Consider the following 23,445-nt stretch of genomic DNA (forward strand, 5'->3'; position numbering starts at 1 on the left):
GATGTCCGCTATTACGATATCAATTTTTGAAACGTTTGTTCCTTCTGATCGCGGACTTGCAAAAAAAGAAATTTTCCGCGATTACCTGTTTCACTCATATTTTGATGACAACTGATTATAAAAAGACCTTATTCTTCTCACATTTCATCGGCTTGTCAGATTTCATCGAGTTTATTTATCTTTCTCATCTCTGTCAAACCCTAACAGCTTCCTTCTTCATCAAGTTTCTCTTTTCCTCTCTTTTTCACGTCAAGCTTTGTTCTCTCTATGCATGTGATATCTTTTCCAGTTTTTATCTTCATTAATAGGTCAAGATTTTAAAAATCCCAAAATTCTCCACTTGAAGCTCAAAGAAATTTGCCACAAATAAACTGTAGATTTCCACGTGAATGAATCTAGAATTTTCAAACTTCCTCATTTTTTATCCTTGATTTCATTGTATTTTACAAGGAATTAGAATAAAAATTTCTTTTTATTATTTTATTTCTTTATATGTAATATTTTGTTGCTCTTGAAATTATCGTAAAATCGTCTCACTCCAAAATTATGTTTTTCCTTTGTTGTCCAAATCTACCATAATATTAATTCAAATAATCACGGATAACGAATATAACAATATCAGATAAACAAGAATATGAGAAAATAAAATCTTTAAAATCTATATAAGATTCACACTTATCAATATGCCAATATGTTTCAGCTTCATCTCGTCACATCTAGGTTTTCGAACTACGTTGTACCATGTCCAAATCGGATGTCTGGAATTGCTATGTGCTTTCATGTATGGGGGAGCTTGATTTGATATCACATGGGAACTTTTTTGCAAATCTTTTTTTTATAATGATGCAAACATTTCACAAGAATTTTTCATTTGAAATTATTAAATAAAATATATGAAAATTGTAAGTTGTCTTGCTAATTAAGAGCGTAACAAATTGATTGACAACATTGGAATATCAAATTGGTTAAATTCAAATCATCAATATCGCGTTTTGTTAAGACACAAAACACTCAGAAACATAAATTGGGAGATATCCAGAGTTTTAGTTATAACTTTACAAAGATAGATTGTCACATGAAATATTAAATTAGAATCACATAATTCACCATTTTGGATACCCCGACGACACCAAAAATGACATTTAGGATATGGTTTTTCTGGTCGTAAGGTTCTTGTTGGTGCTTCAAACTTGGATGTCAACTCTCGTCCAATTCGAATTTTATCGAGTCTAATTTACAATCAACTAAATAATCAAATCCGAACCCAAACCACGATTTCGGTGTATCAAAGCATGACAAGGTGTAAAACAAACACAATGCAACAAAATTGTCACACGAGATGGCAGAATCATTGATAAGAAACAAATCACCACATTTATAAACAAGAAGACGGCTCGATGCAACATCTGGAATCAAGTATCCTCAACTCTCGAGTGAAATACAAAGCTTGGGAACGTCGTCGTGATGTCCCTGTTAAGTAGGAACATGTGATCAGCAAACTTAGGATGCACGGTGCTAAATTCACACACAAGTACAATATTTTATGATCTTGTGAAAATTTTATGGCAGTACCATGATTCCCAAAGATTCAGGTTGTGCGTTTTTACCTCAAGATATTCAATTTTTTCCACAAGTACTGTTTCTCACTTTGGACAGGCACAGGCACAGGCACACAATTGTTTCACTATATAGCCTATCCTTTATGGTTTTTTATCAAGCATACTTCCAAATCACGTGTAGCTAAAGTAGGAGTAGATATGCGGACAATGAAGTTGGCACATACTTGAGATATTGAAGTGTCATATTCTTCAAAAGCGAAGGATGACGCAAAACTAGACTTCTCCATTCTTCTTTATCAATTTTTCCATCATGCTTTGTATCAGCTTCCTCAAATGTCTGAAATAAAACACAAATATCCACGAAACAATAAAAAAAAGTACAAACAAATGACCATAGTTGTCAAAGGCGCAAGGCGCACAAGGGCTCTGGAGCCTGAGGCGCAAGGCGAGGCGCGCGCCTTACCGACACAAGACGCACATTATTTATTTTTTAAAAAAATATATTTATCTTAGAATAATATATTAAAATATGAAATAATTAAGTCACAATGTCACACAAAACAACAAATAATTAATAAGTTCATTATAATAAGTAACACGATTAAAATTCTTCAATCATCCAAATCAAGTTCATCTTCTTCCATCGAATAATCAGAGTCCCTAGAACTGATACCTGAGCTTTCTTCAATAAATGGTTCTTGGCCTTTCTCTTATTCACGCTGTCACGTTGTTGGCTTCTGTAATTCTGTTGCAGCCTGCACACTTCTGCTCTTGTCGACTCATGATATTTAATTTGTTAACTGGGCTGCTAGGGTTTAAGGTTGGGTTGGGCCTTTTACATTTTAAGTTAATATTAAAAAAAAACAGAGAAGTTGCATTTTCAAATGCAACTTCTCTGTCACGGAATTTTAAAAAAAAAAAGGCAATCTAAGGCGCGCCCGAGAGCCCTTCCAAGGCGAGCCGAGGCGCGCGCCTGGGCTCGCCTTTGTAAATCGTTGCGCCTGGGAATGCCCGCGCCTGGTAGCGCCTCTCGCCTTTGACAACTATGCAAATGACAATGCATCGATTAACCAATGCTTAGTGTTATCGATTAACTGCTAATAATCTCAGCGATATTATGACAAGAAGCCAAACTTAGAATTGCTTTTCATTTGAGTGGTTCGATTCAACGAACAGTGGTTGAGTTTCATTCACTAACTAAAATTTACTATGCTTTCTCTGCGTGGGTTGTTGTTTTTTTTTTTCATTCACTAACTAAAATTTACTATGCTTTCTCTGCGTGGGTGGTTGTTGTTGTTTTTTTTTTTTTTTTTTTTTTGGGGGGACGACTCAAACGTTATAACATTGTTAGGTAGCTGATCATCCTTGTTAATGATGCTCTCTATAACTTCATCTGACAGGTTCATACCAGATTCAGCAAGAGTGGCAACCACCATTTGTTTTACCTGTATATTCCAAGTAGTATAATCAATATGTTATTAAAATTAGACGACTTCAACATTTTGAACGATTTGGCCAAAGTGTTAGTACATAAAATAGGTCAACTCCGGGAAATTGTGATGTATGGTATAATTAGACAGGATGTAGACATGGTGAACACCAAATTTCAGCTTAAATATTTTCATAAAGCATGTCACCCCCTTTTTAGATTGAACAACTAGCACAAAAGTAACTCGATATATTGTAGGACTCCTCAAATTTCCAAATATCACACATTCAATCAAATTTAAAGGTCTGTATTACTGTTGACACCAGTGAAATCCCATGCCCAACCAGTTGCAACTGAAACAAATCTAGAAGATACTAAAAAGCAAAGGATAAATTGCGATCCTTAGAAGATACTACCAAAAGGAAAAAACTATATAAATTTATTCAAACTACAATTTTTCACAGATATAAAAATGAAATGAAGAATAACATTATTAGACCTATATTATTAAAAATCCCCTGCAAATGCGATGGATGATAAAATAATCACAACACACAGACACATGAAGCATTACATGTGGTACATCGTAGTTAAAACAACACATATGCTCCACACAATGCAAAGCATCAAGCAAAAATGTAATACATGTGGCAAAAAAAGGTTTCTATTTGTCTTGCTTCTCTTGTTAAGCATATGTAACAGCTACTTACTTATGAATCATAATATATACATACATATATGTACATTTGTATGTATATGGGTATATAAAAGCTGACAAATAAAGGAGTAAGTGGTTCAGATACCAGAAAAAATAGAATGAACTACAAAAGCTGCAGCTCAGACTTCGGTCAACAGAAATATATCTCCCCTAGAACAAAAAATACAAAGTGAGAAATGTTCACCTCTTGCCTCTCGATGAAACCTTGCTGCTTGAGATCATACAATTGAAAAGAAACTGCAGTGGGAAAAATTTATAAGTTAAAATGGTATGAATATCAGAAAGTCTCCAAGAGCTAAACAGAGCCTCATAATGGGAGTATCAGATATTCAACATACATTCAATCTTATCATCAATAGAAGCATTTGGATGGAATACAGAGAGTGCACGGGCGAACTCCTCAAAACCAAGAATTCCATTATGTTTGGTGTCAAACAAGTCGAAAACCTGCTCCAAGAAATGTGTAGATGAGAAGTGTTACTCCCAGGATTACTTATGGTTAATGAAAGATGCATTTCCAAGTCTCGCTAAAAAAGTTGCACATGATTTCCAACATATCATTTTAAATTATTGTCTAAAACTTCACCAGCGTCAAGATATGTCTAAATGTAAAACTACCATCTTACTGCATGCTGTGCCCTTTGGGAACACTCGTCGTACATGAAAAGAACTCTTATAATGCATGATAACACACTTTTTAGTTAAAAAAAACCACCCAGAAACTGTATGCATCTAAGAATTGCAGACAAAACATGCTTAAATTTGTGAAGTACCCGATCGGCAAACAGACTCTCTTTTTTGTTTGTCTTAAACAATGCTAATTGAAATTCTTCCTGCAAAATAAACAGAGAAATTTGAATTACGTGACTGATGTTTGAGAGGGTTACGGTGCTAAAAATGACACAGGAAATCTTTGATCTGTGCTAATATACTAAGAACCTTGTTGATCAGCCCGTCATCAATCACAGCACTGCTGATCTTCTTAAACAGCTCATAAAGTGCTTCTATTTCACTTACACTGACTGCAATAAAAGGAAATTTCAATTACAAATTAGATGCACATTTAGTCATGCTAGAGAATAGCATCTGAATATAGCAAAAAGAAAATGGGTAGCCAAGAAATCAGCAAACAAGATAACAGTGATTATGACCCATCTCCATCGACACTTTTCAGGGCGATAGCGACTGAATAACAATATTAGGTTGTTAGCCTTTCAAAAGTAAGGCGGATACTTTTCTTTTCATGAAGATCTGGATTAATATGCTTCAATAGTCCCCAGTTTTACAGTGAAACATTCCCTTTGAGATTCATTAAATTAATCATTTTCCTATTTAGGCGATTTATAAAGAAATTTTCATTTCATAAAAATGGAAAGTTTAGGTCCAAAAAATACCATCTTATCTAGAGGTAAGGATAAGATTCAATACCTCAAAACCACTGTTTTTTAAGATCAAAAAGGTTAAAAAAATCAAATCTCACTTTTTCAAGATTCGATCAGGAATGGTCAATAGAACAGGAATGGAGATAGAATATCTTAAATCCACATTCTTATACTGTCCATTTTACATTACACATTCCTTTTCCATTTGTTTAATTTCATATGGGTTGGACGTGGTAGTTGAAGAGGTTGATTAATAAAAGATTGTGGATGTGATGCATACACACAGTCTCTCTGGCAAGAATTTCAGGATCTGCAAGGCCCCTTGATTGTGTATCAAGTTCAAAGCATTGAAGAAATGAAGCACATAAATGCTTGAACCCTGCTAAGCACTGCAACATGGTCTTTCTTGAACATTAATACACTCCATTCCTGTAAAAAAGGATAAAATTATACTAATATAATACAATATAAAGTTGCAATACGTTATAAGAATAGGAAAAATAATTGTACAAAAACCCACCTTTGGACCATTCTCCAAATCACGTGCTTCAGAACAAAATGAAGCTGGTGAAATTTTGATCCTTACAAAACTAATACCTGATAATCACTTTTTATGTACGTGAAATAATATAATTGAAATAAACTTTCAGAATTGTAAATATTTTTTATTTTGAAAGATCGGGCGACCTACAATTTCAAGATCATGAACACCTTCCACAGAGGGACATAGTATTTTCCTCATTTACAAATATAACAGTTTACACATGACACTTTGACATTTAATACAAGCATTCCCTAAATTCCCATCTTCAGCATAAAAATTTTGAAACAGCCATGCCAGACTATTCCAACAACATCTGCCTCTCAAGTAACATAATTTACTAAATCAGATCATGCCGTCTACTTCAAAATTCGCTAACCAACCCTCAATTAGGACAATTCGAAACTATAATGTCCCGGATAACCAAACGGATGACCCAATCCAACCCGATATTCAGTTGGATCCCAATAAATATAAACTATGGGACGGATACTGACAGCAAATATCCAATTAAAAAGCCTGAATTTCATGTAAGATCCACTAAAAACAGAGAAAATTACCAAACTTCCGCTGCAGCTTAGGATTAGGGTACACAATTCAACATTCTCAAATCAGTTCCGGATCTCAAGAGCTTAAAAAAGGAACATATAAATTTGCAGATTGGGATTTTTACAATCAAGATATCTTTTTACCTCCTCAGGCAAGATCAGTTAAACAAGATGGATCAAGCTACCGCCGTTCGATTGAGAAATAGAAAGTGGGGGAAGCCGGAAGCGCACAATCTTGGACAAAAGATTGATTATTATTTTTTCTTCCTTTGTTCTAATTGGATTCAGAATAATTTTTAAGAATTGGGAAACTGAGATGTTGACAAGTGAAAGGGAAGTAGGCTTCCGCCGGGTAGATTGGGTGGTAGCCACTCGACCACTGGGACTCATCTTATTTGAGCTCATTTTCATTATTATGAATTAATAATTTTTTATTTTTATTTTTATTTCGGACACTATAAATTAAGAAAACAATACTTCTTTTTTACAATTTTACTAATATTTCATTCATACAGTGTATTATTTTATGTAATTAATAATTAAAATTAGTAAGTATTAGTGTTTTTGAATAATTATTTAAAATTATTGATATAATATAATGAATATATTTAAGTTTTAAATATTATTATCAAATATTATTGTATCAAAATATTCATGTCATTTGAAATAACACTCAAATGATGATAACAATATTTTATAGTTAATTTGATTTATTATCTTGATTAAGTGGAATTGCTATAAATAAAAAAATAGAAAAATATTTAAAATCTTATTTTATTTTGTTTATCAAAATTTTAAAGAATAAATAAGCATTTTTAAAAATCCAAAATTTTTATCAGTTATTCTATTTGGTTCGATTTTTAAAATCTCCAGACAAAAGATCTTCTGGCGAAGGGTCGTAGATGGGCCGAGGAATATAAACAAAGAGCATTGGTCCATAACTAAAGTGGGCCTAGATGTGTGGATCATGCAGTCCAATTAGAGTCCATCAGGGTATCGATTCTATAAATATGGAAGAATCAAGGAGAAAAGCAAGAGACTTTAACCTTTTTTTTAAAAAAAATAATTAATAATAAGCAATGAAGCATTCGGGGCTTAGGGCTTCTATTAGATAATCAATCCGCTGGCGCAGAGAGTTTTTGTGTCTGAAAATTTTCGGATTCTCGATCGATGGGAAGGCGAAAGGAGCGTCGACTTGCCGCCATAAGCGCAGCTGGTCGCAGAGTTAAGCTTGATTTGTGTGTGGAACCATCCGGTATGCGTAATTGTATAATTATTTAAATTTACGATTTTCGGGTCCTGGGCTGCTGTTTTTCGTCAATGCAAGCTGTATAAGTTATGTTTGATATTTTCCTGCTAAATACTTCGATTGTTTGCGGGATGAAGTCGGATGGAATTGGTTGAGAAAATCATCTAGCCACGCTTCCGAACAATCCTAGACATCGAAAATTCGGTGCTGAATCGATCACAATTATATATCCAATTGAACATTAGCTGAAAACAATGATTAGTTGATATTATTTCTCCCAGTTGACCTCCTTCAATTCCGGTATCTCTTTTTCAGTATTATGCTGTTTTATAAAACAGTTATTTGATATATTCATCTCAGCATCTGTATGGAACATTTTAATTTGGCCTGATTGTTACTTACATACGTTTATTGCCATTTATTAGGAGATTTGGGTGGCTCCTCTGCCCGCGACGAACTTGGAGGGGACAGTGACTCCAGAACTCAGGCCGATTTACCTGATTCACCCTCGTCCTCAGGTGGGTTCCATCAGTTTTCTTCAAGGACTGCTCTTTGTAGAGACATATGATGTGAACACTTAATATTGGTGGAAAAATAAACAGTATTTTTGCTACAAGATTTGTTATTAGCACCCCCAAAAATTGTTGTTCTCAGACTGTAGGATGGCTGTGGCATTGGGAACAATCAAATGGTTATCAGCCTACATCTCCTCCCTGCCACAGTGCATTATTCTGTTAACTATCGACTTGTCAGTCTCTTATTTTGGCGGCATCAAAGGTGGTCTGAAGATCAGAGAAGGAACTTTTTCCATATTGGTTCGTATGTCTTTGGCTTTATTTGCTTTTGGGCGATGCTGATGCATTCCACTTTCTACAGGTGGGGTGGTTTTGCAGAATGCCTAAACCTTTGGCCTCTTTTAAATTGGCTGTTAACCAGTGTTTTGAATGATTGTTCTTTTAAATAGTACCATTTGTTGCTACAGCTATCAGGCATTTTGAAATTTCTGTGGCATTTGACTGTATGGTGGTTTGTCTGCAGGTCCACAGCTAAATAATCCTCTTATGCTTCTCGAGCAATATAGTGATGATGACGTGGATGAACTTCTGAGCGAAGGTCAAGATGCGGGTGCTGCCAAGGACCCATCTGATGAGGTTGATGACACGGTGAGTTTACTAGCATTGGCTTCTATTGTCTGCTGTGTTATTGGCAGAACCAGGCAGACTTTGAAACCTTTGAAGCATGTAGCAATGCTTCTTCAGTATGATTGAACTGAGTTGAACGAAACTTTGGTCATGAGATTTACCAAAATGGATGCCAAATTTGTTTGGTTATGAAGTGAAAGTTCTATCAAACCCAGAGTATTAAACTCTCAAAAGACTATCCCTTTATTTTATTCTAGAGCTAGATATTTATGTTTAAGTTGTTGAAGATATACTGGCATAGTATTTTCCTGATTTTATTATTTAAATAATAATGGTGCTAAACTGTTTCATGTTTTACTTAAAAATTGTGTTGTTCAGTACAGTTCGATTAACCAGCATCAAATGCTGAAATCAAACCAAATACCGAACTGAAAGACTACTGGAAAACAAGCTGATTTTTTTTGGCTCGATTCTGTTGTGTGTTCCAGTTTTGCTCAACCAACCAACTTGTGGACAACCATAGAAGCATATGCACCCCCAGAAGCAGATGATCCAAATTTTAGATTTTACTTTTAAACCAGCTATTCATATATAGATGGAGGACCTGCTTTACATTTTAATGACTTTGTAGCTTTCTGAACTTTACGTATGTTCTATTGTTTACTCTCAAATGTGATGTTTGTGCTGCGGCGTTGATCTGGGGCCAAGGCGAGGAATGCGCTTTGCTGAAGGGGAGCGCACCAAGTGATAATATGCAAACATCTAAATATCCTGATAACAATTCATCATATATAAGTGAATGTGTACTTACGACTCTTAAATAGTAAGATAACAAAAATTCATTAGTCTGTTAGCAAAAAGGACTATCACCTGTCACACCTTTGAGGGTTGGCCCCATTGTGTACACCTTGTTAACTTTAAACATATACGCACTGCCGGAGAAGTTGTTGCCAAGGTGTGCATTGTTTTCTCAGTGTCTTGTCACATTCAGCACTGATAATTGATTGCATATCCTGATATCCTGAGGCACAAGCTGATTGCTGGCACTTGAAATTTTAGTTGTGGGATTTTCTATACTACTTTCACCTTTTTCATTTCATGGATGTCAATTTTTGCTATCTTTAACTCCTTTATTGCCAGTTGCCCTAAATTTATGTTGATATTTTTTACAGACAAAAGGCACTGGCGAAGAAACAACTGAAGATATTGGAACTGATGATGTGAATGATCCTTCTGTTCAAGTGGTGAAACAGCTTGAGATGGATAATGATGATTCTGTGTCGCAGGATCTTTTGCAAAAATTTGGGAAAGGAGGCACTTCATTTAGTTATACTGATGATTTGCACGGAGAAACGAAGGCGATTGAAGAAGGTATACATGCTGCAATACCTAGTCAACAAGTTGGAGACGAGAGTTCAAGTTGGAAAAAGGTGTTGCATGAAGAGAGTAGTCAATATTATTATTGGAATATTTTAACTGGTGAAACTTCATGGGAAGTACCTGACGTTTTGGCTCAGGCCATTGTTGTGAGTCATCCAGAGAAAACTGTTGGTGATACATCAGGAACATCTGTGGATGTAGAACAAGAAGATGCCACGTTTGAGAAACTTAAAGAAGGTTCCGAGGCCATTTACAAAACTAGTGGTAATTCTAGTAAAGGGGCAGAAGCAGATGGATTTGAGGAAGAATCCAAGGGTGATTCTCTTGGTATTGAAATAGGAAATACAGATGCCTGTCAAAATTGTCGAACTTCTTTGCTTGATGATGCTCCAGTAGTTAATGATGCTAAATATAACTGCAATTTACTTTCTGTAGACTGCAAATCAGGGACTCATTTTTCTGCGCATCTGTTAAAGCATTGTGACATCCTGTTAGAGCGATTGAACTCTTTGGAAAGGTATAAGTTTAGCTGTCCATATCGTATCTTCATCTCCGTTCCAATTATAACCGAGTGTGCCCTTTTTTTTATGAAAATGATGACTAAGCCATGCAGATTCTTTAGTTTTCTATATCCAGTTAATAAAGTGAGTTTACCCCTTTCATTTAGTTTACTTACTGATTCTTCTCTATCTGTTCAAATCAGTTTGAATTGGAATCTGCAATGGCAGGATATTAAATTAAAATACAAATTGGAAGTTGAGATCAGACTCTCCGACATTATGACTTTAGCATCTCATGGATCAGCTTTACTTCAATTTTGGTTGTATACTGAGCAACAGTTAAAACGGCTTGATGCAGCCATAGATGATGCTATTCGGCAATATGGTTCTGCTCCTATAGGTGAATATGAAGCTACTGTTAAATCACAAGAAGCCTTCAAAGTTGATTCAAATGAAAAGAAGGGACCGTGTCAGGCTGCTAAAGAATCAAATCATCCTGATTCTACTTCTGAGAAGTCGCATATTGAAGATTATAGTGATCTTGCCACCACAACTGGACTTGTGTCTTCGGTGGTTAATCCCATCACGGGTTCTAATACTGAGACTGAAGGAAAGGATGAAATCATTGGGCTTGAAGTGCAAAGTGAAATAATATCCAAATCTGTTGTTTATTGTGGAGAAGAGGTAGACATGGATGTGGACATGGAAGTTGAGGACACATCTACTTCACTGAAATCATCTATTGGAGGTGCATCAGGTGCTAATTATGATATCCTATCCCACGAACGAGCAAATCTACAACATCCTCCTGCAGTCCACGAGCCATTGCTGCAGGGGCAAATGTTTAGTGTACAACCACCTTCCACAAGTTGGATTCATCAACTGTCTCTTGAAAACGGACCTTGTCCCCCTCCACCTTCTGATAATGAACCTTTGCCCCCTCCACCACCTGATGACTATCCTTTTCCCCCACCACCGCCTGACGAGCCTCCAGAAACATCCTATCCTCCACCATCACATTTCGAGTCTGTCCATTCTTTGCCTTATTCAGAGCACTATGTGCTGACATATCCTTCCTCAAATCTTGATTATTTTGGGCAATCAAACACTGAAATTTCTGGCTCCACTCTGTATTCCCATCCTGAGGGAGTGCAAGTTTCTGCTTCCCATATAACACCTTATTATGAACCAGTTTCGAATATATATGCAGTTACTCCTTTGGTAGGCAACCCTGGAGAACCTAGTTCATATTACGGCCTTCAAAATGGCAGTCTAAATCATCCTTCGTTGGTGAGTGGTGCAGCTGTGGAGTCTTCAAGGATTCAAAGTGAAACTGTTCTCACAAACAGAGACATTGATACTACATGTTCCTTAGTTTCCCATGCAGAAACTGCTTATGATTTATTTCCAAAAGCTAATCCTAGTGTTGTCAAGTATGGTCAAGGGTCTGTAAAGGAGCCAGAGATCTTGGATGCTCAACTTGCTATTGGATCTCAATCAACTACTTCCACAAGCCATGGATCTCAATCAACTACTTCCACGAGCCATGGTGCTAATGCTTTGTCAGCCTCTGATACTCCAACTTTTGTTTCTGCTGCTGCTGCAAGTTCCAAGGTTCAATCCAAGGGTAATAATTGTTAAAGTGTTCTTTTTGTTCACGATGGTTAAACTTAATGAATGTGGCACGTACCGATATTAATTTATAGGAACTAACAAGATCATTATTGTGTGATAATGTAAACCTATGTGCTAGTTATTGCATTTAAGACATATCAAACATAAAGCATAACACATGATTGCATCTGACAACACTCGTGATTAAACTTTATATATAGCCCGACTTTCAGCACCACATGATTTTATTTTAAAAATGATTTTAAAATGCTTCAAGACATCTGATTTTTAGGTTTTTCCACCTTCACAGTTTCACGTAGTAAAAAGAGAAATGTTGCTATGGTATCCACATTGAGATCTAATAAGAAAGTTTCAAGCTTGGTGGACAAGGTACTGACTCATCTATTTTTAATTATCTTAGTTTTTTTTTACCTTGAAATACAAAATTGAGTGTGTCCCTTCTATTCTCAGTGGAAAGCTGCAAAAGAAGAGTTGCATGAAGAGGAAGAAGAACCTGAAAACGTTTATGAAATGTTGGAGAGGAAACGGCAACGAGAAATTGAGGTATAGAAATTTCAGACTTTCATTGATGTTTCTATTATCACTAAATTGGGCTTTCTTCCCCTGTTTCTTTGACTGATTTATTTTTTCAGGAGTGGCAAGCCCGGCAGATTGCCAGTGGGGAGGCGAAAGAGAATGCTAATTTTCAGCCACTGGGTGGTGATTGGTAACTTTCTGACTGTAGATCAAAATTTAAAATCAAGCTTGTGTAGTTGATTGTTGGCCTTATTCTGCTGTAATACCCTCATATGGCGTGTTTTGACCTTTCCTCGTGTTTCTCGAGCACACCTTGAGGCTTGAATCCTCCCTACGTAGCCCCTGTCTAATACATGAGTTCCCATTAATGTGGGATTAGAGTCACCCTATGTGTAAACATTAAGTGGTTACCTCATCGAGGACTATAGGTGTAAACAAATCGAATCGAGTCGAATATCACCAAAATTTGAAGGCTCAAATTCGAGGAGCTCGAGTTCGATTCGAAATTCGGAAACTTTATATTTTCGTCGAATCAAGGCTCAAGTTCGAGCTCGGTTCAAAACATTTTAGGATGTTCACGAGCTATTCAAAAATAAAAACTCGAAAAATATTTATTAAACATATAATTTTTTTATTTTAATAAAATATTAAAGCCCGTGAGTTGCTTGTGAACTATTAAACAATATAATTTGGGTCGAGTTCGGCACAAATTTGATTATATCGAGTACGAATCAAATATTTTTCGAACTGGCTCGAAAAACTCGCGAACTCGCTTGGTTCATATACACCCCTGTAATCAATCCCCTTGGTGTAAAATATGTGGCGACTGGCATGTTATGTTACAGGCGAGAAAGGGTGAAGCGGAAGAGAGCCCAAAAAATGAAAGAAACTGAACAAGATGTTTCAAAACCTACTGGACCTGAAGAACCCAATCTTGTTGAACTTTCAAGAGATCTTCCATCTGGGTGGCAGGTATTATTTAGCTGCTTTTATTCTCGTATAGGTAATACAACACTAAGTTGATGAATGTGTCTCATGCAATTTCATGGAAGGATGTGAATAATAAGTGTAATTAAAATGCATGATGCTCTGATATGATGAAAAGTAAGAATCCTATATGCTGATTTGCTATATTGTTTTTATGACAAACAGTCTCGTCCACGTAAAAAAATTTCTTTAAAAAAGTTGAGATTATTTTCACTCATTTTCTTCTGATATCTTCTACCCTGTATGAATTGATCCCGCATTTCAGTCAAGTCGCTCTTTGATTTTTCCTCCAATTGCTTGAGATATTCTTTTGGTCCCGAGTCATAATCTCAATTCCATATATTAGTTAGCTCAGAAAGTGCAGAGAACTTTCTGGCATATGAAAACAGATGCCAAAGAGCACGAATCAAAAGACACAAAGTGTGTAACAATACGCTCTTCGGGTAACTTGAGTTAATAAATTTTGCCAGGCGAGAACAAACGCAAATTAGTTCCTTAGACCCAAAGCATGCTAAAATTGTGTCGAATCAGGGCACAAGGTTGCACTAGTGGTTAAATGCTAGGCTGGAAAAATCTCACATTTGTGGGAGCTGCTTTTAAGTTATTGGAGCTATCGCTAAGCCACGACACTGGTGGATCTATGTGTAAAGTCTCAACCTGGAAATCTCACTTCTTTTTGTGGGAGGAGGATGAAATGATGAAAGTGTTTTACGATACTTTCTAACAACAAGTTTTAACTATTTTGTAAGGCGAGCTTGAATGTGAAGGAGTTGGTAGATCCAATTGCGAAATTGTAATAACCTTGATGCTAAAAACTTTTGGAATGTTGATTATTCTCTAAATGTTAAGGCTCGTAGAGTATGTTTCTTCTATATGCTGAAGTTAGCTTTTTTTTGTTTGAATGTTTAATAACCGATCCTTTTTAACTGCTGAAAATATTGCCGAAGCCACCTTTTCCTTGTTTTTGCAGGCTTACTGGGATGATTCTTCAAAGAAAGTTTATTATGGAAATGTGGTGACATCTGAAACAACCTGGAATAAGCCAAAGCATTAGAAGGCAGAAACAAAGTGTGTGTGGACTGGCAATTTTTGGAAAGGTGAGTGGAATACTCTGTATGGTTGCAGAAGATCCAGCTCTTTTGTTTGTGTTATATGGTTTAGTCTCTCCATATATCGCAATCAAATGGGTATGATTCAAGAGAGCTTTGAAGCATTTTCTGTTGCCCACTATCAGTACACAGATGCATACAGGATCTGATGGTAGCTAACAGGAGTGCAAGTTTTGCCATCGTCGACAACCCAATCATACCGTGTAGTCTCCAGTTATAGGATCTGAGAATAGGTAATGATGCATAGAGGAATGAATGTGATTTCTTTGTTTTTCATGCACAATCTCTGTTTGTGCGTAGGATTCTTAGAATAGGTAGCTATAACACGTATTTGGATGGAAACAAAGTGGCTCATTTTGTTGGCTAATGTCCGACATACTTCTTGGATTGGCTTCCTTACAATTATAATCTTTGTTTGTGGAAGTTCGGAAAGAATGATTAGAGTTGTAGTTTAAAGCTCCAGAATGATGTTCGTTAATTTAATTTAATTTTTTTCAATTTCTGTTCTAATAATGCAATGTTTTTTTTAAAAGTTGTAGGGGGAGAGCTTGGTGCTATTTTTTTTTTGCCCCACCTTTACCTGCAACCATATTGTAGCAGGAACTATTTTGCTACATGAGTTTTGAAAACCTTCACTTGATCATTTTGATTCTGATTGAAATTAATCTTCAAGAATCGAGTGGCAATACATTGAGTTGTACTCTTATATGGTTGCTTCTGATAAAAATTGGAACCTTTGACAGATTATGTCAAAGTGAAAAAAGTCATGCCGATAAAAAAAAATGTGGCCACGATCATCGTATGCTGTTAAAAAAAACTAAAATGAAATCAATTAACGAAAATTAACGAAATTATTGAGCTAACTGCTCAATTTAATTAGCAGTTTAATAGTGTTCGATAACTAAACGATTTATCGAATCCTTGCATCGATAAATGAACATTTTTAAAAAAAGGTTTCAGGTGTACCATCGCCGTTTGGTTCACCCTTGGTGATTGTTAATAAAATCAACAAACATCTAAATTTTAACGTTCCTGCTTCATTAAGTCATTTAACTTTATTAAATAATTGAAATCACATGCAAATATAAATTAAATTTCATTTCCTTTTAACCGATTAAGGGTACAAATCTGGATCAGAATCGAGCCAATTAACGTTATTGATTTTTTTAGCACGTATTCAAGGGGTTATATCTCTCACTTACAACCTAATCTATCAAAAAACTATCTCAAGGTATAATGTATGTATTATGTTTTCAAGTCTTAACGCAAATGGAAACCAAACACAAGATATGTGGTAACTATCATAATCAATAATCCCCTCGTCTCCTCCTTTCTTCTCGGTAAGGTCCTTCGCTTTCTTGGTCCTTCAAGAAGCCCAAGAAAGCAAGGAAGCCGAAAAAGAAAAATCCCCCAGACCAGTGCCCTCCGCCCCCGCCGCCCCCGCCGCCGCTGTCATCACGCGGTGGAAATCCTGTTCCACCATCATCAAGTTCTGGAGATTTCTCTTTCCCTGGAATCCATTACAAGATCACTTCAAAATTCAAATACCTTGAAGGGAATGTGGGACTCATTTACACAGAAGAAAGAGTGCATGTCCAAAGATTGGCTTCAAAGGTTAAGATGAGAAGCAAGAAAGAAACAAAAATCTAACTCCAAATCATAAATAAAAGAATGAAGAATGAAGAATGAAGAAGGCGGGTTTTACCTTGAATAGGTGCAACAGTAATCGTAGACGATTGCCTGGTAACAGTCTGAGTCTGCTCTGCGGCACAAGTGGCACTCTGCAGTTTAAGATGAGCAATCAGTACATATTTGAAGGCTGTACTTCCAAAATAACGCTTAGAGTTTCAAATATCCTCAACAAGTTCCCAGAAGTACAAGTGCTAGGATGCAAGAAACAGGTTCGTGACATCCTCCAAGAAATCTCACTCGTTTTATTAGGGACTTAAAAGTGCACCCGAAGTTTTTGGGAAAGTCCCTCAACTTGGAAATAAATATACAAGTTGTGATCATAGAACTATCCGGTGAAACATATTTTCCTCTGTCAGCATCGCCACAACCACTTGATAGACTCAAAAGAAACTAAACCTTATATGTTAATCTTCACCAAGAACAGTGCATCTTTTCTACAGTCTGATGATTGTTTCCAAAAGGAAACTCTTAGTGCCAAACATAAAGATTCAATAAAAAGAGAAGACCCTATCTTAAAATCATCATTACACAATCAATTGGCAAAAAGTAAATGTGATCTCAAGCACAAGTACAACATAATTACCAGGGAAGCAGCACATATGGCAGCGTGTTTTACTCGAAAAGCATGTGCAGCACTTTCTCTGCTTTGGAAGGGCTGAAGCCGCAATTGGAGTGGCTTAAGCCCAACTGGAACGAAACCAACGTTTTTCTTTTGCTTCAGATGTTGATCTTCTGATCTTGCTGTGAAAATGTAATTCAAATGCGTTAACCATTAAGTGTATGTGCACTCTCAAGTATGGCTCATTTCACATTGTTCACGGGCATTTAAATGCATGAAAACACATCTGAATAATGCTGAGGTAGACTACTCGACGGTATTTGAGGAAATGTTATGAATAAATCTGAATAATTTAAGTGTTCTGAGATGACATAACATACCAATGGATAGAGTTGTAACAGTGCTAGCAAAAGTAGAACTTAAAGACATCTCGACACTGAGAAATAATGTAGCCTGAAAAAACGGTATAACTATGACTGAGAAAGAATAAATAAATTTATGCTGTTCAACAAGATAAGGAGACACGTTTCATCTATGAAATTGGTTTGCATTATGAGATAGCCCAAACACATAATCATAAGTTTAAACCAATATAGCAAGCAACAAGGGAACGCCTCAGATAACAAAAAATTGCAAACCAACCAAAAAACAGCTCACATTTATGGATACAGCAAAGAGGAAAATCTTTTGCCATTAACATGTACTAGAGAATACAATCATGCTACGCAGTTAAACCTTACATTTAAACCATTCACACCTTTCAACAAAGTCGTGTAGGTAACTACAATATTATATTAAATAAAGAACCGGTTGAATTATACAAAATTAGGTTTCCTGGACATTTAAGGAGTTCAAGTGTCTCGATTGTTCACACCCTGAATCCACATGATATATTTCCAGATCAATATTTCGCAAATATCAACAAACTAGAGGAAAATATAGGTGGATCATCGTTTTTTTACTGGAAAAATAACACATTAACAGTTTCGGAATCTTCGAATAAACTAAATTGAGCAAACCAAAATCCTTAATACCAAAAAAAAAAGTATGAAAGCTACAAACTTTATCTGGAATCAAATTGGAGGAGCAGAGGAAGGAGCCGGTTGGGTCGCGAAGCGTGGGAGCTGTTAGGGATGGAGGAAACGAGAGAAGAGAGAGGAGCGAGTGAAATCAGACGCGTATACAAAAAGAAAGCTCGTGTGGCGGTTACCACAGCGTGCTTCGCACGTGACTGTCTACCAGGCCATTGTTCGGGTTTGACCCGGACCTGATCGGCACCCTTCTAGTGGTATATATTATTTATTAGAGTAGGTCTGTTGTGAGACGGTCTCACGAATCTTTAACTATGAGACGGGTCAACTCTACCGATATTCACAATAAAAATTAATACTCTTAGCATAAAAAGTAATACTTTTTCATGGATGACCCAAATAAGAGATCAGTCTCACAAAATACGACCCGTGAAATCGTCTCACACAAGTTTTTGACTTATTTGAATTATTTGATTTATTGTACCAATATTTGATTTTTACTGATTTTAAAATTTGTTTATATATTTATACAACATTTAAATTTAGCATTTCTTTGTATTGATTATATAAAACTTTAGCACATATTTTTTTACTAATTCATATTGAATCATGTGAAAATGATATTATTTTTAATAAAATAATATTTTTTATCTATATAATATTTTAAATTTTAACTTTTTAACATCCTAAAACAACGCTTTATTGTGTTCTGTACCCAAAAAAGGAAAAAAAATATATTAAGTATTAATTTAAAATATAAATGAAATGATTTTATGTCTAGGTATAATATTTTAAAGATATAGGCTTTGTTTGGACGAGTAATCTTAAATATGTGTTTGGACAAGATTTTAGTAAAAAATTTATGAAACTATTTTTAAAAAGATTGTTTTCTCGCAAAAGAATCCATAAATAAGTTGAATCGTGGGAATGAAAATAGAGAAATCGAGTAAAGTTTTTAAGAAATAATTGAGAGATATTTTTTTGATATTTTTATATTAATAGAGAAAGTCGTTCAAACAACTTTATAACTATAAAAAGTTTTTATATAATATATGTCTAAACACATATTTATTCTTGAAATAACTTTTAAAACATTTTATTATTTTTTTGTAAAATAATTGTTGTGTGCATATATTCTCAAGAGATACATTAAAGTGCGCATCCTGTATAAATAGATAGATATACAAAAAGTATCTATATCTTCCATTTCACATGGAAAAAAAAAAGAAGAAAAGAAATGTAAATTTTATGATACATTTCATTTTATTTATCTATTTATTTATTTGTTGCTTACAAAGAGGACAACAAGAGATGATCTTGAGCCATTGATCAACACACCTTCGGTGAAAAATATGATTACATGGCAACTCTCTCATCTCTTCATTCTCCCTATACTTTGCCAGACAAATGCAGCATTCCTGTCCATGTCAAAAACAAACACAATCAAATTCAAGTACAAAAACCATTTTAAAAATACTATGAATTTGTTAAGATTGGAACTTGAACCTAACTCAACCTCAAAAGTTAGCTCAAGAGGGGAGGATTGTCCAAGTACATATATACAACTCCCAGATATTTTATCCAACCGATGTGGGACAACTAACACACCCTCCTCACGCCCAGGAATGAACATCTGGAGCGTAAAGTTTACAAATGACCCACCTATGTTCAAAAAGGGTGGTGCAACGCATAACAATAGAACCTGAGCTCTGATACCATGTTAGGATTGGAATTTAGACCTAACTCAACTTCAAAAGCTAGCTCAAGAGGGGAGGATTGACTAAGCCCATATATACAAATCTCAGGTATTTTATCCAACCGATGTGGGACAAATAACATAATTGTGTCGATTAGTGATTAGTGTAACATGAAATATTACCCCAAAAAAAAAATTTGTTGGAAATGCGATGAAACAAACAGATACGTACTTGATCATTTTCATCTCCGAGCTCCAAATCGCATCCAACATTATCTTCCCTGTATTTCCAGCAGGGTAAGCTGGCGATCTGGTCATCGGTGGCGCCTCGATCAAGCGAGGCTGTATTGATGTTGTAGCCTAGTAGTCCGCTAAGAAACGGCACACAACAGCACAGCAGCACGAAGAGTATGAATGGAAAAGAGTAGCTCACAGCATTCCATGCCAGCAGGGAGACGCACAGAACATGGAGCTTCGGGGATCCGTCATATGACCCGAGTCGTGAGTCGAAGACCCATATGTTCCCCATCACAAACCATATTGCAAACAGCAGCTCTACCCAAGTTCTGAATTTCTGCAAGTTTCTGATCATATATTGTCCTATCATTATTTACATAATAACAAGTTCAATCTTTTACATACTAAACAAATGAAAAAGATAAGTTGTATTTTAGTTGGCTTACTTGAAAATATTCAGTATTTGATTCCAAAATTTATATAAATTTAATTTGCAAATTAGTGCAATGAGACAATTTTTAAAACCAATTAAAATTTTTAATATAACATAAATCACAAAAATTACGTGAGAATATCTCACGAGTCAATTTTATAAAACATATATTTTATCAAGTTTATTCATAAAAAATATTAATATAAAATATAATAAAATTGATTTTCTCACGAAAAAGAATCGTGAGACGCAAAAGACCTATCAACAACATAAATAAGTTAAGTTGGCAACACTAGGCACTAGCAGAGTAATTAATAAAACAGTAGGATGACTAAGTGGTCAACGATGATAATAATAATATATATATATATATATATTATATTATCTTCATATTGTCTTTATCAATAAAAAAAATTAATGAGTAAATACGGTCTTACGAATTTTTATCAGTGAGATGGGTAAATCCTACCGATATTCACAATAAAAAAGTAATACTCTTAGCATAAAAAGTAATATTTTTTCATAGATGACCCAAATTAAATATTTGTCTCACAAAATACGACCCGTGAGATATTCTCACACAAGTTTTTTACCAATTCAATATTTATTAACATCCTCTCAACTAATTTGTATATATTTGGTAAATAACTTTTAAAAGTATTTAATTATCATCTAACTAAGCTAGTGCATGCGGTGAACAAAAATAACCAGTTAAACAAATTTAGCTGAGCGGATCAAATTAAAATTATTTAATTACCTCGATTCTTCGGAGCTTCGCTGCTGCTCAACATCAGAGAAATTCGAATTCGGATCTCCTTGAAACGTGAAAACGACCCGATAACGCCACTGGAGCAGAACAATACTAATAAAACACACGAAAGCATAGCCCGAAACCCATATCCTCATGGGCCAAACCGGGTTTTCCTCTTTGGAAACGATCAAAGTATATACAGTGACACTAATTTGAACTACCAAACAAACAAACTCTAGCAGCATCCATCTCCCGGAGTTGAATGGGTTAGGGCCGAGGTCCGAGCCCGACCCGTTTTGGTAATGAAACACTCTTCTTAAGAAACTGTACCACCTTGCTCTCGATATTTTCATAGCTAACTTGATCAATATAGGAGGGGCCGACGAATTCCGAGAAGGCCGGATGCGTGGATTGACCGTAGCAGCTGATCTCTCTTCACCCGTTTGCAGAACCGATGAAACGGCAACTGAGTTCCCAATGTTGCATGGTGAATCCGCTGTCAGAAAATATCTCGAGTTCATCTTTCCCAAAACCAAAACCAACCCACCCTCTGAATTCAAGATTCACCTGAAATAAAAAAAGTCGAGAATCCCCATAAAGATCGAATATGGTGTGATGAGCGTACGAGGCGTGATTAAAAAGGATTCGATCGATGGCTGCAGAAGGTGAAGAGTTTGAGTCAGTGAAGCTGGGATGGTGACCAAGAATCCAACGGCTTTGCTTTGATTCCAAGACAGTCCGATTTGGAAGATAACCACACAACCGTTGGCCTAACAGCCTCGCCCTCTCTATATATTGTTTAATCCCTACGCAAGTTTGGCTGAAAGCTACCTACATGTATTTATATATCAAATCTCATATTAAAAAAAAAATTAATATAAAAATTCAATGTGTCGAAATCTCATTACTTAAATATCGATATATTATAAATTTGAAACAGATCGAGAGTGAATATTCACATCTTGTGACATTAATTAGAGAGGTCATTTATTGATGTAAATCTTGAGTTGGAAAATCATTAATTAAGTTTTGGTTGATATTTAGTTTGACAAAGTGTTGATGATTTTAATTACTGAGTTTGAATAGTGGCGGGTGTGTAGTTGTTGTCCAAGAAATCAAACCGCCAATGCCTCCGGCCACCTGGCCCCATCTAACTAGTGGGCTGCATTTATTATCAATCAACTTGGGTTTGAATGTTGAAAATAATAAATTAAGTGCTTGGATTAAATATGTATTTAGTCCCCATTTTTAGTATTTTCCCTTCAATTTAATCCAGCCGTTTAAAATGTATATATACCCAACAAATTGAGGACTATTTTGGGTCGGACTAAATCGGGAAGATTCACCAACATTGATGACTAAATCGAGCAGTACTATCTCGAGTTTAATTGAGTTAGGGAAACCACAATTTGGGGGAAATATAGACGGGTTCGACATAGAAACTCATTTTCATACTTTGATTTTAGGTATGTATGTAACTATGTTAAACAGTGCCTTTTAAGGCTAAAGTGAGGAAAAATACTAAATTTTGGGAAGTCGTAAAAAACAATATGGACTAAACTTGTAAAAACCCTATACAATAGGGACTAACACCAAGATTATCCCGATAAATATTTATGAATTTTTATTGAGACCCGAAGTTTGATGTTTTTCTTTTGGCAAAATTGCAATTTTAATATTACAAGTTGATTTATTTTGAGTTTTAGTTCTGCAACTTAACAATGTTTGATTTTCGTATGTAACAGAGTCATTAGTAAATATATCATCGAATATTACTTATTTAAAACTGATGATCTTAGACATAACTTATGTAATGAGAATAAATTTATGTTAACAAAAACGAAAACATATAATTTACCCGACTCAAATTGTAATTTTCCATTATCTTTCACTCTTCTTTCTTTCGTTTCATAAAAGATATCCTTGTATAAGTTGGTCATGAATAATTGAATCTCTTGTTTTATGTCACTGAAGAATCGTTTGCGACATAGATAGCCGTTCACGATAAGATTAGTATTGCTCTTCTTCGATTGAAAATAACAATTAATTTAAATATTTTTTATGTCAAAAATATTAATAATTAAAAAATTATTTATTTCACAAATATAAATATAGGAGACGATCGATATATTTAAAAAATATAATCGTTTGGAAAAATCGATGTGATGTTTTCGGACAATTACAAGCTCGATCCACAATATAGAGCCACCTGGTCGTGTATTATTACAACCTCACAAATTGCATACACAATAAACTATTCCCAGAACTTATCCAATCTCGTCCATCGACATGTAAAAAAAAATATCATTGATTCGATACATTGATGCAAGTCTTATCGTTTGTTTATATAT

The 23,445-nt window shown here is 35.3% G+C and overlaps 4 protein-coding genes across 15 annotated transcripts; 1 reads left to right on the forward strand and 3 right to left on the reverse strand.

Moving 5' to 3' along the window:
- Positions 1-1,190: 1,190 nt before the first annotated feature.
- On the reverse strand, positions 1,191-6,572 carry LOC140981030 (calcineurin B-like protein 3). The gene is made up of 10 exons (XM_073447244.1): positions 6,322-6,572; positions 5,609-5,685; positions 5,369-5,517; positions 4,646-4,728; positions 4,480-4,539; positions 4,045-4,153; positions 3,891-3,943; positions 2,903-3,004; positions 1,784-1,896; positions 1,191-1,470 (listed from the first exon to the last, which is right to left on the reverse strand). The coding sequence occupies exons 3-10, from the start codon at positions 5,484-5,486 to the stop codon at positions 1,413-1,415; spliced, it is 696 nt and encodes a 231-aa protein (XP_073303345.1). The 5' UTR covers positions 5,487-5,517; positions 5,609-5,685; positions 6,322-6,572; the 3' UTR covers positions 1,191-1,412.
- Positions 6,573-7,229: 657 nt separating this feature from the next.
- LOC140981203 (uncharacterized) lies at positions 7,230-15,178 on the forward strand. 12 transcript variants are annotated; one of them, XM_073447522.1, is made up of 11 exons: positions 7,230-7,432; positions 7,852-7,944; positions 8,465-8,589; positions 9,741-10,465; positions 10,652-11,935; positions 11,966-12,075; positions 12,373-12,452; positions 12,534-12,626; positions 12,716-12,789; positions 13,445-13,571; positions 14,557-15,178. In XM_073447522.1, the coding sequence occupies exons 1-11, from the start codon at positions 7,348-7,350 to the stop codon at positions 14,638-14,640; spliced, it is 2,880 nt and encodes a 959-aa protein (XP_073303623.1). In that variant the 5' UTR covers positions 7,230-7,347; the 3' UTR covers positions 14,641-15,178. The 12 variants fall into 12 exon arrangements, with proteins under 12 accessions (XP_073303623.1, XP_073303629.1, XP_073303622.1 ...); XM_073447528.1 differs by having other exon boundaries at positions 9,741-10,275; positions 10,384-10,465; positions 10,652-12,075; positions 14,557-15,177; XM_073447525.1 differs by adding an exon at positions 8,081-8,241 and having other exon boundaries at positions 7,384-7,432; positions 10,652-12,075; positions 14,557-15,177.
- Positions 15,179-15,782: 604 nt separating this feature from the next.
- LOC140980336 (uncharacterized) lies at positions 15,783-18,146 on the reverse strand. Its single transcript, XM_073446103.1, has 5 exons — positions 18,009-18,146; positions 17,327-17,399; positions 16,971-17,128; positions 16,401-16,476; positions 15,783-16,205 (listed from the first exon to the last, which is right to left on the reverse strand). The coding sequence occupies exons 2-5, from the start codon at positions 17,373-17,375 to the stop codon at positions 16,003-16,005; spliced, it is 486 nt and encodes a 161-aa protein (XP_073302204.1). The 5' UTR covers positions 17,376-17,399; positions 18,009-18,146; the 3' UTR covers positions 15,783-16,002.
- A 1,075-nt stretch (positions 18,147-19,221) lies between these two features.
- LOC140980264 (E3 ubiquitin-protein ligase At4g11680-like) lies at positions 19,222-21,918 on the reverse strand. Its single transcript, XM_073445996.1, has 3 exons — positions 21,101-21,918; positions 19,906-20,257; positions 19,222-19,395 (listed from the first exon to the last, which is right to left on the reverse strand). Exons 1-3 carry the CDS (start codon positions 21,613-21,615, stop codon positions 19,249-19,251), a joined length of 1,014 nt encoding a protein of 337 aa, XP_073302097.1. The 5' UTR covers positions 21,616-21,918; the 3' UTR covers positions 19,222-19,248.
- Positions 21,919-23,445: the final 1,527 nt, after the last annotated feature.

Source organism: Primulina huaijiensis, chromosome 7, assembly GCF_012295235.1.
Source record: "Primulina huaijiensis isolate GDHJ02 chromosome 7, ASM1229523v2, whole genome shotgun sequence".
In the NCBI taxonomy this organism is placed as follows: domain Eukaryota; kingdom Viridiplantae; phylum Streptophyta; class Magnoliopsida; order Lamiales; family Gesneriaceae; genus Primulina; species Primulina huaijiensis.

What these genes read in the sequence shown, in the direction of transcription:
- LOC140981030 (XM_073447244.1), bottom strand. Translation starts at nt 5,486, where the DNA reads ATGTTGCAGTGCTTAGCAGGGTTCAAGCATTTATGTGCTTCATTTCTT. An exon ending in AGAGTCTGTTTGCCGATCGG is followed by an intron (nt 4,154 to 4,479) that starts GTACTTCACAAA and finishes TTCTTGGAGCAG; the next exon opens with GTTTTCGACTTGTTTGACAC. An exon ending in TATTGATGATAAGATTGAAT is followed by an intron (nt 3,944 to 4,044) that starts GTATGTTGAATA and finishes TTCCCACTGCAG; the next exon opens with TTTCTTTTCAATTGTATGAT.
- LOC140981203 (XM_073447521.1), top strand. Translation starts at nt 7,348, where the DNA reads ATGGGAAGGCGAAAGGAGCGTCGACTTGCCGCCATAAGCGCAGCTGGT. An exon ending in TGATTCACCCTCGTCCTCAG is followed by an intron (nt 7,945 to 8,464) that starts GTGGGTTCCATC and finishes GTTTGTCTGCAG; the next exon opens with GTCCACAGCTAAATAATCCT. An exon ending in CTGATGAGGTTGATGACACG is followed by an intron (nt 8,590 to 9,740) that starts GTGAGTTTACTA and finishes TATTTTTTACAG; the next exon opens with ACAAAAGGCACTGGCGAAGA.
- LOC140980336 (XM_073446103.1), bottom strand. Translation starts at nt 17,375, where the DNA reads ATGTCTTTAAGTTCTACTTTTGCTAGCACTGTTACAACTCTATCCATT. An exon ending in TGTTACAACTCTATCCATTG is followed by an intron (nt 17,129 to 17,326) that starts GTATGTTATGTC and finishes ACATTTTCACAG; the next exon opens with CAAGATCAGAAGATCAACAT. An exon ending in TACTGTTGCACCTATTCAAG is followed by an intron (nt 16,206 to 16,400) that starts GTAAAACCCGCC and finishes AATGGATTCCAG; the next exon opens with GGAAAGAGAAATCTCCAGAA.
- LOC140980264 (XM_073445996.1), bottom strand. Translation starts at nt 21,615, where the DNA reads ATGAACTCGAGATATTTTCTGACAGCGGATTCACCATGCAACATTGGG. An exon ending in CGAAGCTCCGAAGAATCGAG is followed by an intron (nt 20,258 to 21,100) that starts GTAATTAAATAA and finishes ATATATGATCAG; the next exon opens with AAACTTGCAGAAATTCAGAA. An exon ending in TCGGAGATGAAAATGATCAA is followed by an intron (nt 19,396 to 19,905) that starts GTACGTATCTGT and finishes TGACATGGACAG; the next exon opens with GAATGCTGCATTTGTCTGGC.